The sequence below is a fragment of the Manis pentadactyla genome, chromosome 9 (genome assembly GCF_030020395.1).
Source record: "Manis pentadactyla isolate mManPen7 chromosome 9, mManPen7.hap1, whole genome shotgun sequence".
NCBI classification, from domain to species: Eukaryota; Metazoa; Chordata; class Mammalia; order Pholidota; family Manidae; genus Manis; species Manis pentadactyla.
The window spans coordinates 106,842,164-106,861,153 of record NC_080027.1 but is presented as its reverse complement, the minus strand read 5'-3'; the positions used below and the strand labels follow the sequence as shown (position 1 = coordinate 106,861,153).

Sequence of the window (18,990 nt, the reverse complement as noted above, 5' to 3'; positions counted from 1 at the left end):
TGCCACACCCACCCCAACCTTCAGCAACCACCACCCTGATCAGTCAGCAGCCACCAACATCTAGGCAAGACTCTCCACCAGCAAAAGATTATAACCTGCTGAAAGCTCAAGTGATGGTGAGCATTTTTTAGCAATAAGGTATTTGTAAATTAAGGTATATGCACTGCTTTAGACAATGCTATTGCACACTTAATAGAACAGTATAGTGTGAACATAACTTACATGCCAAAATTTTTAAGCCAAAAATTTCATTTGACTCACTTTATTGTGATACTCACTTTATTGCAGTGGTCTGGAACCAAACCTAGAATATCTCTAAGGTATGCCTGTGCTACAGAAGATAAAGACTTCCACCTGAATTTTAATTACTGATTCTGCAAATCTCTTCTACTTGTCAAATACATACAAAGAAAGTATTCTCAATGGCAATGTGTAAAGCTTCCAAACACAAATTGAGATCATACCCACAATTAAATGTGGAATTTTGATAGCCTGAATCCCAATTAGTACTACAAAGAAAAGCAAGAAATAAAGAAAAAGACAAGACAGCTATAAGAGGGTTCACTGTGTTGAGTCATGATTCATTTACTAGAATCGCTGCTCACTAGTAAACAACAGAAAATATTTACCCCCCTCTCTGCACTAAAGAATTAGATATTTTAAGGAAGTTTATGTAACTCAAGTAAGTGTAAGAATCTGGTGAACCTTATTTCATAGTAGTCGCCTGCTTCTTCATAAAACTTATTCACAGGGAACTGAAAACAAGAACCACAAACAACCACTAGAGAGCTTGGAAGAACAGAAGAGAAGAGAAAGAACAAATCACTCTCTAACACTTTTCCTCTTTAGAGGTCAGTGAAGGTCAAGACTGATGCAGAAGGGGAAACACAACCATGTGGTCTACATAACAGGATTCCCAGCGTTTCAAGTGGATAATCTGGTAACTTTTATGAGTAAAGAATTAATTTGACAACTCAGTGTTTTACATGTCTAGCCTCAAGCCCACACCCTGGCCAGTCTGTTGCCTTCACTTAGTTTTGTGGGAAGAGATTTCATTCTTATGGTTTTAACTGGGATACAAAGCACAGAATTATAACCAGAAGTACTGAGAAACCACAACAGGAAAGAAGAAATAACTCCTTTGAATGACACAGGTTTTGACCCACTATAGCCAAATTTTTATCAGAAAAATGTCACAGCTATACTGCAGAGCTCTTTACCTTTTCTTTGTAACTTAAGTATGTAAATTACATAATATATATGCACACACACATATACATACATATATATATGCTTTATGAAAAAAATCTAAAGAAATCAGTATCAATCTGCAGCAGTGAAAATGGGCCTTCATGAAAACACTGGTAAACAGAAAATTATTCCACATACACATGAAAGTGTCTTTTTCATGCCACTCATTTCACTCTACTACTCTATTTCCATTAAAAATCTGTCTTTAGTCACAAAATGGGTATCTTAGTATTGCTTTTCTGTAACATAGAAGGTATAAACCTGCATACTCTGACATTTGTATTCGGGAGAGAAAAAGGAATATGTGTTTCTAACATTTCTTCTTTCCTAATACATGGTAGTGAGTTTTATAATGATTAGTTTAGTTAATAAAGTAGTTTTTTTCAAGTTAGGTCGGTAAAATACCAGCAACAGATTAATGACCTCTGACTGTTTCTGACATGGGGAAATATGCAAAGGCCAAAGGCCTGTTTGTCTATCAACCATACACACACGTAACACAATATACACACGCATACAGTTTGTCTATCAACCATACACACACATAACACAATATACACATGCATATCCATGGTAGTCCTTTCACATACTCCATGCAGGAGAGAAAAATCTCTGCCCTGTGTAACACAACATGAACTCAGCTAAATTGGATAGAGCATTATATACTCATTCTCAGAGGCATCAGTCCTCTTATAAACAGTGTGCTTAAATAATGGACTCTGCAGTAAGACAAACAGTCTCTTGTTTCCTACTGGGTGGAGAATGCACTTTGTTAATTTGGTTTCCAATAGCCGAGAGCAGTAATGAAACTATTCTTTACAACTTACTGCTCATCCCACACACACTTGTAAATCACTAGGCATTTACATGGGCCCAGGCAAAAACTGGAATGAGCAGGTCAAACTTTAACACAAAAGGACTACTTCCCTTCACTGTGCCTATAGCCAAAACAAGCTAACTGGTTCCCAGGAGCTGTAAAGAGCCATGACAGATCCTTTTGACAGTGGCTATCTTTACTATTAAGCTCACTAGAATAGTATGGCCTCTCTCAACCCCACAATGGTGTCCAGAAAAATGGAAAGGGCAGCAACCTTTTTTAGGGACTAAATGAAAATGTATGAAGACAGATGTTCACTGTCGTGACTCCAAGATCCTCCACGTAAGTTACCTTCTAACACATAATTCATAAGGTGAAGTAACACAGGATCCTTATTAATAGAGAGAAATAGAGCTGGACCTTGGATAGGGAAGTAATTGGTTCAAATGGATGGATAATTTAAAAATGTTATTTTATATTAAAAAATATAAACACATAGAAGGCAGTATATACATTTTTTTTGCTTCCAGCAAAAAGATATGTTACAAAAATGGGTATTATCATACAGGAAAAGCTTTACTAACTTAAGTTTATACAGAAAATTGCTAAGTTCTAAACAGTTTAAAAGAAAGTAAAAACAATCTGAGTTTTAATTTCATATACAGATATTTAGAATATACCACAGCCATGTAATTGTTTATATAGAAGCAGTAAACAAACTATAGTCATTTCCTTAATTGAAAGACATTTTTTAATTCTGATAAATATTTTAATACATAGTTTTGGTTTTGACCAAGAGCATGGAATTGATATTGATTTGATGACATCCATCCCCAATATCTTCTGCCTATAAGATTTCAGTGTAGGTTTGTGATGCATTTGGTCTACTGAGGCAATAATTCATGTCACTGGAGGCCAGCAGATACAGCATGGATAAAATATGAAGCCTAAATATAACTGGTACCATGAAAAAAAACCAAACTGAAAATCAGGAGATTTGGACTTTCACTTCCATTTTGTTACTAATTCTGTGATTTTGAGCAAGCACTAAATTCCCGAGACTTCAACATTCCCATTGAGAATGGAAAGACTAGACTGTAGATGATCTCTAAAATCCCTTTCAGATTTAACTTTCAATAAGTCAATAATCAGTTAAAGTTTCTAACTTGACATCTATTGGCAGAGGATATTAAAAGCCTATTTTGGGCAAAAAAATATATCTCATTCTAATGCTCTTACTGTTGTCTATGGATCCAACTTGTTGAACTTTCAAATGACAGGCTCATTTATTTACTACAGAGATTCAAGCAAGACTGTTAGAATCTTATTGATGGCAACAAAATATATTTTGTCTCCCTCAGAAAGAAGTGAGATATATCTGTTCCCAGGTATTTAATATTTCATAATTCGGGGGATGATCAGGAAAAAGAATCCACTTCAAATTATTAAAACAAGTAAATGTTTGCATTAATATTTTGCTATGGTCATTAATTACCCTTTTATCTGAGCTTCTCAGATGGCTTTTCTTGAGCTGGATTTTGTACTGGAATGCTGGTAGCCTCTACACAATATTACTGTGAGCTCACTCACAGTAAGGAAAACAACCTATTATTTTAAAGCCAATAACTACAAAGGTAAACAATCATTGTATTTATGTAATTTTAAAAATCTACCCTCCTTTTAAATATATACAAACTTAATTTCAGTCTTACCTGGGGTCTGCATTCTGCAGAGTTTCTGGGTGTTGCTAACATGATCTTTCCGGCATGCCAGTCAGAAACTCAAAAACACTCTGTATACGGTGCTCGCCCGTGCTTGCTCTTGCGCACACTCTCTTTTTTTTGCTCTCTCTCTCTGCCTCAGACAGTTTGGAATGCAGAAAAGCCAGAGCCAACGCCAGCCAAGCTCACTCCTTTTTTTCTCTTCCCCAGTTCTTTGCTAGAGAGCACTAAACAATAGCCACCCTTCCTTACTCATGGCACTTCTCTTTCACAGCACTGGGTGCAGGCAATCTACCTCAGGAGAAGCAAAGTGGTTTACCAAGCTAGGTCATTCATTTTTTCTGTCCCAAGGGGCAGCTGGGTGGGTGTGTGCATCTCTGTGTTTTAGAAAGTGATTTTTTTTTTAAAACAGTTTATTTCCAAATCTGTCCTATTTTAAGGAAGAGAATAAAACAAACTTCGGAGATTCTTATTTTGAAAGTATGCTGAATTAAAATATAAACTTTTCAAAGTACAAAAACCAGGTAAACCTCTTACAGCTGATGCAGTATATATATACAGAAGTCTGTTAATACACATATTACTATCTTATGCTCACTTACTCAGTAGATCACCTTAATTTATCACAGGGGAAATTTTAAATTTAGAAAAGAAAATTTTTATCTCCAACCTTCCATTCAGGTCTTATGCTAAAATTTCATTTTGAAAATAAAGAATAATCAAAAATCAATTTTGGAAACTGGTTCATAACTAAGTCAACAAGATGAGATGAAATTATAGACAACATCACTGTTCTCAGTCATCACTGAATTTGTTTAAAATCAGACATATTATTAGGGTCTTTTTTTTCAATATTCCAAAATAGGAAGGCATGTTAATGATGCAGCCTTCATTACCAGCATGATGACCTGACACGTGAAATTCACAGTTTCATGGAGCTGACTCCACCTGCCACTCCAAAGAGTGGAGTAAGACAGATAAGAGTACAGTATCAATCTGTTACCCAGCATTTAACAAACAGGTGACAAAAACCCATACGCTCTAGCTATCTATATCTAATGTATATGTATATATGTATTATATGTAATGTATCCCTCACGTACTACCTATATAACATATACATATAGTTGGATACACATGTGTGTGACTATGTATTATATCCTTTGGCATCCTTTCTTTTCCTCCTTTTTTTCTCCCCAAGTTTCAGTGATTGATATTAAGTCTTTTAATTCTATCATAATTTGTTTTTTGGTTATCTAGTCTCATCTTCCTTCAAGAATCATAGTGTTGTAATGTTGTGTTTTCCTCTGCCTTTACTTTTAGTTTCCTTTTTCTTCTTCAGATGAACCACCACTTTACACCCTATTGCTATTCACATAAGAGCCACAGGGAAAGAGAGACATAAGTAAGTCATACAAGAGGAACAAACTAAGGGTCTGGCTATGAAGATGTACAGGCCACATTGTCCCACTTGCCCAATACAAAACAAACACAAGCAATCCCTACCTCCTCATCTAAGGAATACAAAACTTTATCACTGTTACTGTCGCTTGTAATTGACCTTAAAATAGTGCAAAGCGCATTGCTATTATTTTTACAGAGAATAATTCTAAGAAATAGATCTATCCAAGAGTTAGAACTAAGGACAGGGAATCTAAGTTACAAGGGAGACAGATTTCAGCTCAGCGGCTTCAGGAAGTCGGAGCTGCTGGGAACAGCTTTCTGCGGAGGCTGCCGCTGCAACACAGTGACTCCCTCTTTTGCTGACTGCCCGTTTAATGAATATGCCATAGCGCAGCAGTTCCCAAATATACTACTTAACAGTACTCATGTACTGATCAGAAAACAGAATAACAGCAATCTTTTCCTAAATGACAGAAAAAGTTCATGTACACAATTTCCTCAAGTATGAGTTTTTCTTCTTAAGTATGTTTTCAAGTGTTAGAATCTGTTACTGTTAATTACCATATTAAAGAAGCATAGAATGGTTCCAAATTCAGATCAATAAGGACATTTTCAGATATCTGAAAGTTAATTATAAACATAATTTATTGTGTTATGCAAAAAGCATTTTTTATTACCTGGAGTTCTGATACCTGAATAAATCTGAGTACCACTGTTGAGGGAACAATTTTTCTTAAATCCAAATATGATGTTACTCCATTATTCAACACTCTTCAAAGGAGATTATACACCATACTTTACTAATTTCTATACTGAGTTTTTTTTTCAAGTCTAAGTCCCTGTTTTATGCTTTCTAGCCTTGATATCACTGCTTGTCTGTCTGGAAGTCCCTTCCCCATCTGGTCTGCCTGTCATACTCTTATTTACCCTTCAAAACCCATTCAAAATTATTTTCTTAGTGTGGTTTACCTTATTTCCTTCTCAGAGTTGATCACGTGCTCCCCTGTATGTTTTATTTTACCCAGTGCTGTTTTTTTCCTTCAGAGCCTCATCATTACCCAACATTATAGTATGATGTTTAATGTCCTTTCCCAGCAAGATGCAAGGCAGAATGGGGGGAAGCAGAGGTTCTGTCTTGTTTTCAGCTTATTGACAAAGCTTAGAACAATGCTTGGCACTAATGGGTACTTAATAAATGATGGAAGGATATATGAAAGAGTATGTTTCACTTATCAAACCATTTGTAAGTACTTAGACTTAGGAGTACTTTAGAATAACTTGAGGACAGGGACCATAGCATATCCATTTTCTGACACCAGAGACTACATACAACTGTGTAGGTCATGTTGTGAAACAAAAACATAAAGGAATTCATCTCAGACTTGTGTGGCTTCAAGTAACTAATTTAAGCTGATAGAACTATAGGGAAGATAGTCATTTCATCATTTACCCCATTAGGACCTTGTAATAGGTGGAATACTGATCTGCCCAAGTTGTTTCTGAGTAATTTTTACACAGCCATGTGTTGTGCCACTATGGCCAGGGATATGTATCTTTTGAGGTAAAGACTGATAAATCTTAGTCTGCTAAAACACCAGGGAGTTCTCTAAGAAGCTGGAGAAGCATATATAAATGCTTCACCCTCTAGCCATTAGTTCAAGTTGGAGAGTGGCTGGAATCCACATCATGCAGAATATTCCTCACTGGTTAGGAACAGCCTCAGAGTTAGAAGGATCTTTTGACAGGTAGATTAGATCCCACTACTGGAACTCTCAGCTTGGCACCAGGCATGTTCGTTTAGGTTGTCTGAGACCACTTAAGCCATTATATTTCTGCAAATAGTCATTATGTTTTGATTACCTGGTTTCACACTTCTCCTCAGACTAATCCATTTTATGTAATCATGATACAGCATTGTATTTAATAACTGGTTGTATTAGGATGAAGTACATGAATATGCCATTTTTATAAGTCAAAAATAGACATCAGCAATGATGAAATGAATAACAGGAAAGAATCAAATACTGAATGAAGGTTTGGACTAGATAATTTTAAAGGTCTTTTCCAGTTCTGGAATTCCATGATATTGTAATTCAAAAATAAGTAAAAGCATCAACCAATTTCAAATCTTGGTTCACCTTGAACAAACTATGGTCCTCCTGCTATACAGTAATAGAGCATTCTATTCTTTTCCCTAGGACTTAATGCAATTTTAGTTCAGTTATTCATATATTGGGTATCTATCTGCTCTTCTGTAAACTCCATGATGGCAGGGACTATACCTGCCTGTTCTCTGTTGCATCCTCACTGCAAAATATAGAATCTGCCACATAGTGCCTAGTAAATATCTGTTGAATAAACAAATGGCTTATAAACATACATATAAGTGGAGACTTATATCTATGTGAATTTATATCCTGGAGGCTGTGAGTTTCCAAATTCAGTATCAACAAATAATGTTTTGTTTCTAAAAGGCTGAATAATAATTTGTTGGGAGCCACACAAAGGCAACAAGATGGCCACTGAAACAACAAGACGACCACAGTTCATGAGGTTCCTGCTTCACTTCCTGGAGATTAGCTGCGAGCCCGCGCGCGCCAACAAGAAAGCCCGCGCGCGCCAAGAGATACTCTTCTCCCCCTCCTTCCCCATTATCATATACCAATCAGAATGTAACTCGCTGCGCCATCCCTGCTATGCAGCCAATCCCCTGCTTACAAGTATCCTATGGCCCACTCTGCCCCTGAACACTGGTGTATATCTACCCCCGTCTTGCAATAAAATTTGAAGGCTTGATCAGAATACTGTCTTGCCTTCGCTCTTCTCTCGCCCCCATTTTCTTCCAGGTCAGATCCCCTTCGTCCCCACAAATAACTTGGTCCCGCTGGACGGGACAAGTGGCGCCCAACGTGGGGCTCGAAGTGCGGATCTTTCGCAGGCGGACCCCCGAGAAAGAGATCGTCTGCAGACCCCTTACTAATGAAATAATAGGAGACGCCTTTCGCCGCTCACGGAAGCCGTCGTCCCTGGTGAGTACCGGCCGCCTTACAAGAAAATGGGAACTAAATTAAGTAAAGAAGCGGTCTTCATAAGAGACCTAAAAAGTTCACTTAGGGAGAGAGGAGTTCGAGTTAAAAAGAAAGACTTGGTAAAGTTTTTTATTTTTGTTGATGAAGTCTGTCCGTGGTTTATCATTAATGGCCCCGAAATTCATCCTAAAAAATGGCAGAAAGTAGGTAGAGATTTAAATGATTACCTTATCAAAAACGGCCCTGACTCTGTTCCTGTTTCAGTATTTTCCTATTGGGGTCTTATCAGAGATATTGTTGAAAGTACTGACCCTGATAAACGTCAACTCTTGTCAGTGGCAGAATATTGCCTCCGCCCCCTATCTCGGGCGGCCTCAAAATCGTCTCTTTCGAGTGATCCCCCTGCCCCAAAATCGGCTAAATCCCCCTCCCCTAGCCCGACACCATCTTTGCTCGGTGCCCTCCATGATACCCCTCCCAAATGTCGCATTTATCCGCCCCTCCCTCGAGATTCGGACTTTGTCGATACACAAAAGGTTTTTCCAGTCGTGACTAAGAGCCAAAATGGCGAGCCTTTAGATCCGGGAGACGCGGCTGAACTAGAAGACGAAGCGGCCAAGTATCACAACCCAGATTGGCCTCTTGCCGCCCCGTCGCTTAACCCCCCTTCTTACACACCCCCAGTTTTGAAAAGAGCCTCTTACACTCCCTCTATTCAGCCTCCCAATGTTTGCGCCCCGGCCTTTTTGCCCCCGTCAGCCCCTCCGCTACCCCCTCCGGCTCCCGGTCCTGTTAGCCCCCCTACCAGCACTGAAGACCTAATAGCACAGATAGTAGAACAAAGAATAACTTGCCATCTCCAAAAATTAGTTGTCTCCCAACCAGTTCGTCCCGCATTATATTCGCAAAGGGGCCTCTCTAAGAAACCGCTTACAGCCACAGAACCTAAGAAACAACCTAAAAAACTGCTCTTTCCTGTTCTTACCCGGGCCTCCGCCCGCTCTGGCCCCACCTCCACAACACATAGCCCGGAGGAGGGCGATCTTGAAAGCGACGGCGAAGACGCCCCTGCTGCTCAGGAAATAGAAAGTGAGGGAGAGGAGCAGGCTGAGCCAGAGCCGGCCGAGCCTGCTGATGGCCCTAGAGAATTTCACAAAATCCATTTCAAAAGCTTAAAAGAGCTGAACGCGGCCGTTAAAGCTTATGGCCCCAATGCCCCTTTTACCCTTTCTGTTCTTGATTCGCTGTCTCGAGGAGGACATTTACTCCCAGGTGAATGGCTGCGTATAGTCCAGGCTGTGCTTACCCGTGGTCAGTTTTTAACTTGGAAGGCAGATTTTGCTGACCGCTGTCAGACCATCGCTGCTGCCAATGTAAAAGACCCTCATTCTCCAACAGCGTCCTGGACTTTTGATAAGCTTACGGGACAGGGCAGATATATCTCTGAAACCAGGCAGCAGCGCCTTCCCCTTGGTCTTTTATCTCAAGTGAAAGATGCCGCTTTGGGCGCTTGGATATCACTCCCTGCTTCCGGGACTGCTAACACTCCTCTAACTAAGATCACTCAAAGCTCGCAAGAAGACTATAGCGAATTTGTTAGCAGACTGTTAGAGGCCGCCGAAAGGACCCTTGGTTCCGCGGCTGCCAATGATAAGATTGTAAAACAGCTAGCCTATGAAAACGCCAATTCGGCATGTCGAGCCGTCCTCCGCGGTAAGACTCGAGACAAAACTCTTGATGAAATGCTGAGAATGTGTAGAGATGTTGATCCTTTTACATCCAAAGTCCAAGCCCTTTTAGCTGTAGGTGCCGCTGTTCAAACTCCCCCGGCTTCTTATCCTCCTTCCTTCCCCAGGGGCGCACCGCCTATGCGTAACTGCTTTAAATGTGGACAGCCAGGCCATTTCGCTCGCCAATGCCCTACCACAGCTCCTCCTCCTAGAGTTGGGTCAGTCCCCGGTATTTGCCCTCGCTGCCATAAGGGGCGGCACTGGGCCAAAGAGTGCCGTAACAATCCAACAAATCCTTTTTACAGTACCACAAATCCTTTCACCCCCCCTTTTCAGGGAAACGGGCTGAGGGGCCAGCCCCGGGCCCCCCAGCCAATTCCATTTCAGCCGGCCTCGGGGAACAGCCTAGCTGTAGCACTCCCGCCCTCTATCGGGCCACACCCGGGAGTGCAGGACTTGACCTCTGTGCCTCCTCCTCAACAATATTAACGCCTGAAGAGGGAATTACAATTATTTCCACAGGAATTTATGGCCCACCTCCCAAAGATACTTATTTTCTAATTTTAGGGCGAGCTTCCACCACAATAAACGGCCTTATTGTCCACCCTTCCTTAGTTGACAATGACTATACTGGAGAAATAAAAATTCTTGCTAGTGCCCCCCAGTGCCCTGTCAGCATTATGAAAGGTCAGCGCCTTGCGCAGGCGCTCCCCCTCCCTTTAAGTACATCTCACCCTGCTATTCATAAGCAGCGAGGCTCCTCTACCCCAGGTTCTTCAGACTTATATTGGATCCAAGCTATTACTAAAGAACGCCCCACTCTTAAACTTAAAATCCAAGGAAAAGTATTTGAAGGAATTTTAGATTCGGGGGCCGACTCTACGGTCATATCTCAGGCTTCATGGCCCTCCAGCTGGCCCTTACACGCTTCCTTGACCCATCTACAAGGAATTGGGCAGTCAAGAAACACCTTACAGAGCTCACAGTTATTAAACTGGGAAGATGAAGAAGGAAATACCGGATTCATTCAACCCTTCGTAGTTCCTGGGTTGCCGGTAAATCTTTGGGGAAGAGATATCCTCTCTCAAATGAAGGTCATCATGTGTAGCCCTAATGAAGTTGTAACACAGCAGATGCTTTCACAGGGTTACCTCCCTGGTCAGGGGTTGGGCAAACTAAAACAGGGAGATCCCAACCCGATACTGGCCACGCCTAAGATAGACCGCTCAGGTTTAGGGTTTGAAAAACATTTTTCGTAAGGGCCGTTGCTCCTCCTGCACTCCAGGCAGACAAGATTACTTGGAAAAGTGATGTTCCTGTCTGGATCGATCAATGGCCCCTTACCACTACAAAATTAAATGCAGCCATAGAGTTAGTGCAGGAACAGCTGGCTGCTGGACATATTGAACCTTCTACATCCCCTTGGAACACCCCAATCTTTGTAATCCAAAAGAAATCAGGCAAGTGGAGGCTCCTACAAGACCTCAGGGCGGTTAATAAGACTATGGTCTCTATGGGCGCATTACAACCGGGAATTCCCTCTCCAATAGCCATCCCTAAAGGGTATGTCAAATTAGTAATTGATCTAAAAGACTGCTTTTTCTCCATACCTTTGCATCCTGATGATTGCAAACGTTTTGCCTTTAGTATACCCATTACCAATTGTGTAGGGCCTTCTCCCCGGTTTCAGTGGAGAGTTCTCCCACAAGGAATGGCCAACAGTCCTACTCTTTGCCAAAAGTTTGTAGCCCAGACTATAGACCCCTTTAGGTTGCTCTTCCCCACTTTGTATATTATCCATTATATGGATGACATTCTTCTTGCCAGTCCTGACCAGCAACAGCTCTATGCGGCCAGTCAACAGCTAGTCACTGCCCTCCGAGATCGAGGACTACAAATTTCCCCAGAAAAAGTCCAGGTCCACCCCCCCCAACTATTTTTAGGCTTTGAATTATTTTCTAATAAAATCCTCACTCAAAAAATTCAGTTAAAGAGAAGCTCCTTAAACACTCTTAATGATTTTCAGCGTCTGCTAGGAGACATCAACTGGCTCAGGCCTTATCTAAAGCTGACCACCGGAGAGTTAAAGCCCTTGTTTGATGTCCTACGTGGAGACCCTGATCCTTCCTCCCCCCGCTCGCTTTCATCAGAAGCACAAAGGGCATTAACCATTGTAGAGCGGGCTATTTCTGAACAGACCATTAGCTACTTCTCTCCACATCTAAGTTTGTGGCTGCTCATTTTCCCTACCCCCTTCTCCCCTACAGGAGTCCTTTGGCAAAACCATCCACTATTTTGGGTTCATTTGCCAGCCTCCCCCCCTAGAGTCTTAGCTACCTATCCTCAATTAGTTGCTGCCCTCTTACGTTTAGGCCGAGAGGCAGCTCTCAAGTTGTTTGGGAGAGACCCTGAAGTTATAACCCTCCCATACAATACATCTCAATTACAATGGCTTATTCAACATGATGATGATTGGGCAATTAGCTGCACCTCCTTCCAGGGGACAATAGACAATCATTACCCTGCAGACAGATTAGTCCAGTTCCTTCAAAAGACCCCGGTTGTCTTTCCCAAGAGGACTAAAACCACGCCAATTGCTGGGGCCGTAATGGTGTTCTCTGATGGGTCCTCCTCCGGTATAGCCGCTTTCAGTATTAATGGGCAAGTTACTCGAATACAGACAGACCTCTCTTCTGCACAACTTGTTGAACTAACTGCAATAATCAAAGTTTTTGAGCTTTTAATAGATGCCCCCTTTAACCTTTACACTGACAGTGCCTATGTAGCAACCTCTGTTCCCCTATTAGAGACAGTGCCTTATATACGTCCTTCTACAAATGCTTCCCCCCTGTTCGCAAAATTGCAAAAATTAATTCTAAACCGCGATGCCCCTTTTTTCATCGGGCACATACGCGCTCACACTGGCCTTCCAGGGCCGCTTGCCAAAGGCAATGACAGAGTTGATCTGGCGACTCAATTAGTAGCCTCTGTCACGTCAGACTCACCCTTGGCTGCAGCCCAACGGGCTCATGAACTACATCATCTCAATGCTCATACTCTTAGACTCAAATTTTCAATCACCCGAGAACAGGCCCGCCAAATAGTTCGGCAATGTCAAGGATGTCTAACTCTCCTCCCAGAGCCTCATAACGGAATCAACCCCCGGGGGTTAGTTCCAGGAGAGATATGGCAAATGGATGTCACTCATTACCCTCCCTTTGGTAAATTAAAATATATCCATGTGTCTATTGACACATGTAGTGGTTTCCTATGTGCATCCTTGCATACGGGAGAGGCAACTAAAAATGTTATTACCCATGTTCTCTCATGCCTGGCATATCTACCACCACCTAAAATCTTAAAAACTGACAATGGGCCTGGATACACCAGCTCTAGCTTTAAACAGTTCTGTGCGCAGTTAAGTATTAAGCACATAACAGGAATCCCCTATAATCCCCAAGGCCAAGGCATTGTTGAAAGAGCCCACTTAACCCTTAAAAACATGTTATTCAAACTTCAGTCGGGGGGAGAAGTACTCTATCCGAAAACAGGTAATGCAAAGACACTCCTAAATCATGCATTGTTTGTTCTTAATTTCCTTACTTATGACTCCGCGGGTAAAACCGCTGCTGATCGCCTTTGGCATCCCTCCACGACAGATAATTATGCACAGGCTATGTGGAGAGATCCGATGACCAACACATGGCACGGGCCTGACCCTGTGCTCATATGGGGGAAAGGACATGCTTGCATATATGATGCTAAGGCACAAAATGCCCGATGGCTCCCAGATAGGCTCATTAAACTCCTAGACACAAATAAAAGCAAAAACAATAATTCTAGTCCAGGGCATATTAAACCCTGAGAAGCCTTTCCTTTCTGTTTAATTTCAGGAGGCAGGAAGTGGATCCACGCATCTCATGTGAAACCTGTTGTCTCAACCGAAACGACTGACGACCATCCCGCGTAGAGAGCCTAATCTACCAAGAATCCTCTCCGGCTTAAGATCAGCAGAACGCCCCTAAGATGATCACCTTCGAACTGTGCGCCATTGTACTAGTACTGTGTTCCCTTCCCCCAGGCAGAGGTTCCAGCCCACATCAGCCTCACAACTTGACCTGGATAGTGAGTAGTGGGGCAGGGGACGTAGTTTGGAGTGTGTCAAAAATAGCACACCCCTATTCCTGGTGGCCAGACCTGTACCCCGACCTGTGCAAATTAGCAATAGGTGCTCCAGCCGATTGGGATTTAGAAGGGCACAAAGACTTCCAAAAACCCCCCGACTCCCCCTCACCCCCTGGGAGACTAGGATTAGACCCTTGGGGAGGATGTGGAGAGCTTGGCAGGAGGAGCAGGTTAAAGACCCTCACCTTCTACGTTTGCCCTGGCTTCCATCGCAGCCAAGCCCTTAACCATAAGTGTGGAGGAAGAGCGGACTTTTTTTGTAAAAGCTGGGGTTGTGAGACCTCAGGTGACACCTACTGGCAGCCCTCCTCCTCATGGGACCTTATTAAGGTCACCGCTAATTACACCCACCCAAAAACACGGAGCCAAGGGAACCCAAATTGGGGCAACGATGACACGTGCAAAACATGGTGTCACCCGTTGCGTGTCGAGTTCACCGATCATGGGAAAAAGAGTACCCTTTGGACAACAGGGGCCTCATGGGGACTAAGACTGTACAAAGAACGTTATGACGATGGAGTCTTGCTTACGATCAAGCTCAAAGTAGAGCCTCTTCCGGCTGTCCCAGTAGGACCCAACGCTGTCTTGCGAGACCAGCCGCGTCTCCCAGCCCCGCCCGCAGCCCCACCTGCAGACGCTGCCACCCCTTCCTTCGCCTCCACTCTTAACCGACCCACCTTCCTTCCTAGCACCGGACAGCGCCTTCTCAACCTCCTTGAAGGAGCTTTCCGAGTTCTAAATACCACCAACCCAAATACTACCAAATCCTGTTGGCTATGCTTTTCCTCTTCACCTCCTTACTATGAAGGACTAGGATTGTTGGGCAATTTTAACAATACGACCAGCCACGAAGCCTGTGGCTGGGGCATGCAGAAGTTAACCCTGACTGAGGTAACTGGAAAAGCTACATGTTTAGGAACAATTCCCTCAACCCATAAGAGTCTGTGTAATCACACCATACCCATAGTTTCCTCAGGTGAAAACAGATATCTAGTCCCTCCCCGTCAAGGATGGTGGGCTTGTAACACTGGACTAACACCGTGTGTTTCCACCTCTGTTTTCAATTTCTCCCATGATTTCTGTGTTATGGTTCAACTAGTGCCGAGACTTATATATCATGATGATCCCTCATTTGTCACTGAGTTCGACCCTAAAAATAGGCACAAGAGAGAATTAGTCTCGTTGACCCTAGCCACATTAGTGGGAGTAGGAATTGCAGCAGGAATAGGAACAGGGACAGCTGCCATCATCCAGGGGAACCAAAACTATGAAGGGCTGAGAACCGCCATTGACGACGATCTAAAAACCATAGAACAATCTATTACCAAACTTGAAGAATCTCTGACTTCCCTTTCTGAAGTCGTCTTGCAGAATAGACGGGGGCTAGATCTACTGCTCCTAAAAGATGGAGGACTGTGTGCAGCTTTAAGAGAAGAATGCTGTTTTTACGCAGACCACTCCGGAATAATAAGAGATTCAATGTCAAAGCTTAGAGAAAGGCTAGACCAGAGAAAGAGAGAGCGAGAAGCTAGCCAAAGTCCCTTTGAGTCCTGGTTCACTAAGTCCCCATGGCTCACAACTCTGATCCCCACCATCCTTGGACCCTTAGCAGGACTCCTCCTTTTAGTGTCTTTTGGCCCTTGGGCCTTAAGAAAACTAACAGCCTTTATTCGAGAGCAGGTTGACCAGCTCGTCAAGCCAGCAGTTGCTGTTCATTATCACAGACTTACAGCCTGTGATGAAGAGTCTGATACCGAGCCAACCAACGCTCCCGGTCTCCAGTTCTCTACTTTACAAACGCCTCAACCATGGTACCATCGATTCTGACACCGTAATTAATGTGGCCCATATGCTGGTCGGCCAGAACCAAGCATACCCCTAACTGTGAGGGTATGGGCATCGAGATGAGTGCGAGACAAAGTACCGCAAGGGAGGGTTCTTCCTAGAACCTCTCTGGTCCTCCCTGAGAATATGCCTGGTTTGCATAGAGGTTGGTATCCATATGTACATAAAGCCTTAATATCAGCTAGCAATTTGGCTTTCAGCTCTGCCTCTCCTCCCTAAAAGATACCGAGAGCATATAGGTAGACATTCGCAAGATGTTACCTTACTGGAGGAGCCAGGCCTCTATTCCCTCACTCGATTAAGGCCCACCTTTCTGAAATAAATAGAAAGGGAGGAGATGTTGGGAGCCACACAAAGGCAACAAGATGGCCACTGAAACAACAAGACGACCACAGTTCATGAGGTTCCTGCTTCACTTCCCGGAGATTAGCTGCGAGCCCGCGCGCGCCAACAAGAAAGCCCGCGCGCGCCAAGAGATACTCTTCTCCCCCTCCTTCCCCATTATCATATACCAATCAGAATGTAACTCGCTGCGCCATCCCTGCTATGCAGCCAATCCCCTGCTTACAAGTATCCTATGGCCCACTCTGCCCCTGAACACTGGTGTATATCTACCCCCGTCTTGCAATAAAATTTGAAGGCTTGATCAGAATACTGTCTTGCCTTCGCTCTTCTCTCGCCCCCATTTTCTTCCAGGTCAGATCCCCTTCGTCCCCACAAATAACTTGGTCCCGCTGGACGGGACAATAATTCTAGTTATGAACCAAACAGTATATTTTGTGAATTTTGAAGAATATAGATAACATGTTTCCCTCCACCCTTTACAAAAGTAATTGTGGCATTTTGACTTTGGTATGAGTATAGAAGTCACCGTGACAACCATTAAGAAACCCTGAAACCATAAATACATGATTTTCTGAAAATCAAAGGACAAAAAAATAAGCTAGCTGTATATAATTTAAAAACTTGCACATCCATATTTTTATCAGACAAATTGGCAAATAAACAAAAAACCCCATTGATATCTATCTGCTCCTCTTCCAAGCAGAAACACATCTCAATAGTAGTCAAGCTGAGGTGTACACCAGTCTGTGGTGCTTCCTCTTTTGAAAGCAGATAATCAAAAATACAGCTTCTTCTAACCATAAACAGTTTATTTTAAGGTCTGTCTCCTCATAAGCCATACTGACATTCTGATACTGTGATCTTCCCACTGCATTCTTTATAGAGTTCATCTTAGAAAAGGAAATCATTGTCTATAATTGCAGTGACAAACACTAAAGCCACCCATTTCTTTTTAAATGCCTCTGAAATGTTAATTTTTATTTTATTTCATTTATGATGGGGTCACAACACATATACATACATATACACTTCTCTTCTGATAAAAGGCATTATAAAGACTAGAAGAACTGTTGGTCTTAGGGTTAGCCAAGTACTTACAAGTGTTTAGAAAAGGCACATTCAAAATAAATGACAACTGTAATCGCCACACAATGTTTTTAAAACTTGTGGCCAAGCAGCTGAGCTTTACCTTGCTCTGCCAGCTATGATGATTTAGCGGACCGCATTTCCTTAAACCAAATGTCAGCTAGTGTGGAGGAAGCAATACAGGGAGTGGGCAAACTCCTTGCGTTTCTCCATACGCAGCCCCTCCTATGAATAGGACCATGTTTCAAAGAAAAATAAGCACAACTTAAGTGGAAAAGTACAAGCAAATCTTTTTCCTAGTTTTACTTCATTGTATGACAGAAACAAGAGCAACACTTCTATTTCTGTGAAGAAAATACATCAATAAACAAACAACTAAAAGCATTTCTGGGATGGGGTTGGATATTACTGGATAATATCTCTAAATGTGCTCATACAGCCAAGAACATGCCTGCGTTATTGGTTCTCCTTATTTAAAAAGAGTTTAAATTATACTTTAATAAAGCCTTCAAAACTCATTTTCTTCAGTGGCTTTAAAACAGATATAGATATGTAGAGATGTATCTGTTAGGCTTGTTGATTTCCTATTAAGCTAATCTCCTGTCACAACTGATGCACTGTTAGTTCACCTTACCATATAATGCAGATAACATTTAAGTTACAGTAAAACTAAGTCTTTAGGTATTTAGTTTTACCTTAGTTGTAAAGAATATTCCCAACTGTGGGCTATTGTTTCCATAAAATCTACTCAGAAAAAAGCCTAGATCTGATGGCGCAGTCCATCTTTGACATACCACTGATAAAACCACATATACTTGTATTATATGATTCAAAATACTACTGCATACTACAGGTAAGGTTCTTGGCTCAATTTCCACTATTGCGTTAAAAGTAACTGAAGCAGGCTAAAATCTAGAACTCTAAGAGCTAAGTCATGAAGCATAAGGAAGAAAAGAAAAAACTACAAAATTTTAACAACAGTTTCTTAGGGAAAAGAGTTCTAAAATAGACAACCCAAAAAGTAAATGCAATTATTATACCCATTTTACAGATGAGGAAATGGAGTCATGCACAGGTTTGAGAGAGTAATTTGCCCACGGTCACAAAGTGGTAGAGCCAGAATTCACACCTCACTTGGTTCTGCAGTGTTTTCTCTTAATCACTATTGTAGACTAAATTAAACTATGTCTCCAAATCTATCTTTAAGAGGCATAGCTTTCTTTCCAAATTTTCTGTAATATAATTAACTTTGTAAAAGAGCTTGCATATTATACCTGATTAGGTTTATCAACATCGGTGGCTCTTTTCTTCAGTGTGTATGAATCTATTAGAACAATGCTGAATTTTCCAAAGACATTCCATCTGTGTTTTTTTCATTTAGTCCAGAAATTGGAGAGAGCTTTATTACCTAGAATCTGAGAGGCAACTCCTCACTTTGAGTGATAATGCGTGAACCTTTTCTGAACTTCTGGATACTAGGATGTGGGTGGGGAGCAGTAGAGAGGGGTTTTTTTTTTTTGGTAAGTAGAAGAGGTTAAGTGAGGAAAGGAGAAAGGCGATATTCTCAGTAGCTTGGC

The 18,990-nt window shown here is 41.9% G+C and overlaps 1 protein-coding gene across 8 annotated transcripts in view; it reads right to left on the bottom strand.

Moving 5' to 3' along the window:
• Window positions 1-18,990, bottom strand: part of RASAL2 (RAS protein activator like 2) — a 386,187-nt gene that overhangs the window by 159,970 nt on the left and 207,227 nt on the right. The window contains exon 1 of one of the 8 annotated variants that reach the window (XM_036916771.2): window positions 3,781-4,202. The exons of the other annotated variants lie outside the window; for them this stretch is intronic. Coding sequence (XP_036772666.2) covers window positions 3,781-3,793 — 13 coding nt within the window. The 5' untranslated portion in view covers window positions 3,794-4,202. Of the gene's footprint in view, window positions 1-3,780; window positions 4,203-18,990 lie in introns of those variants that run through there. 8 annotated transcript variants of the gene reach the window in all.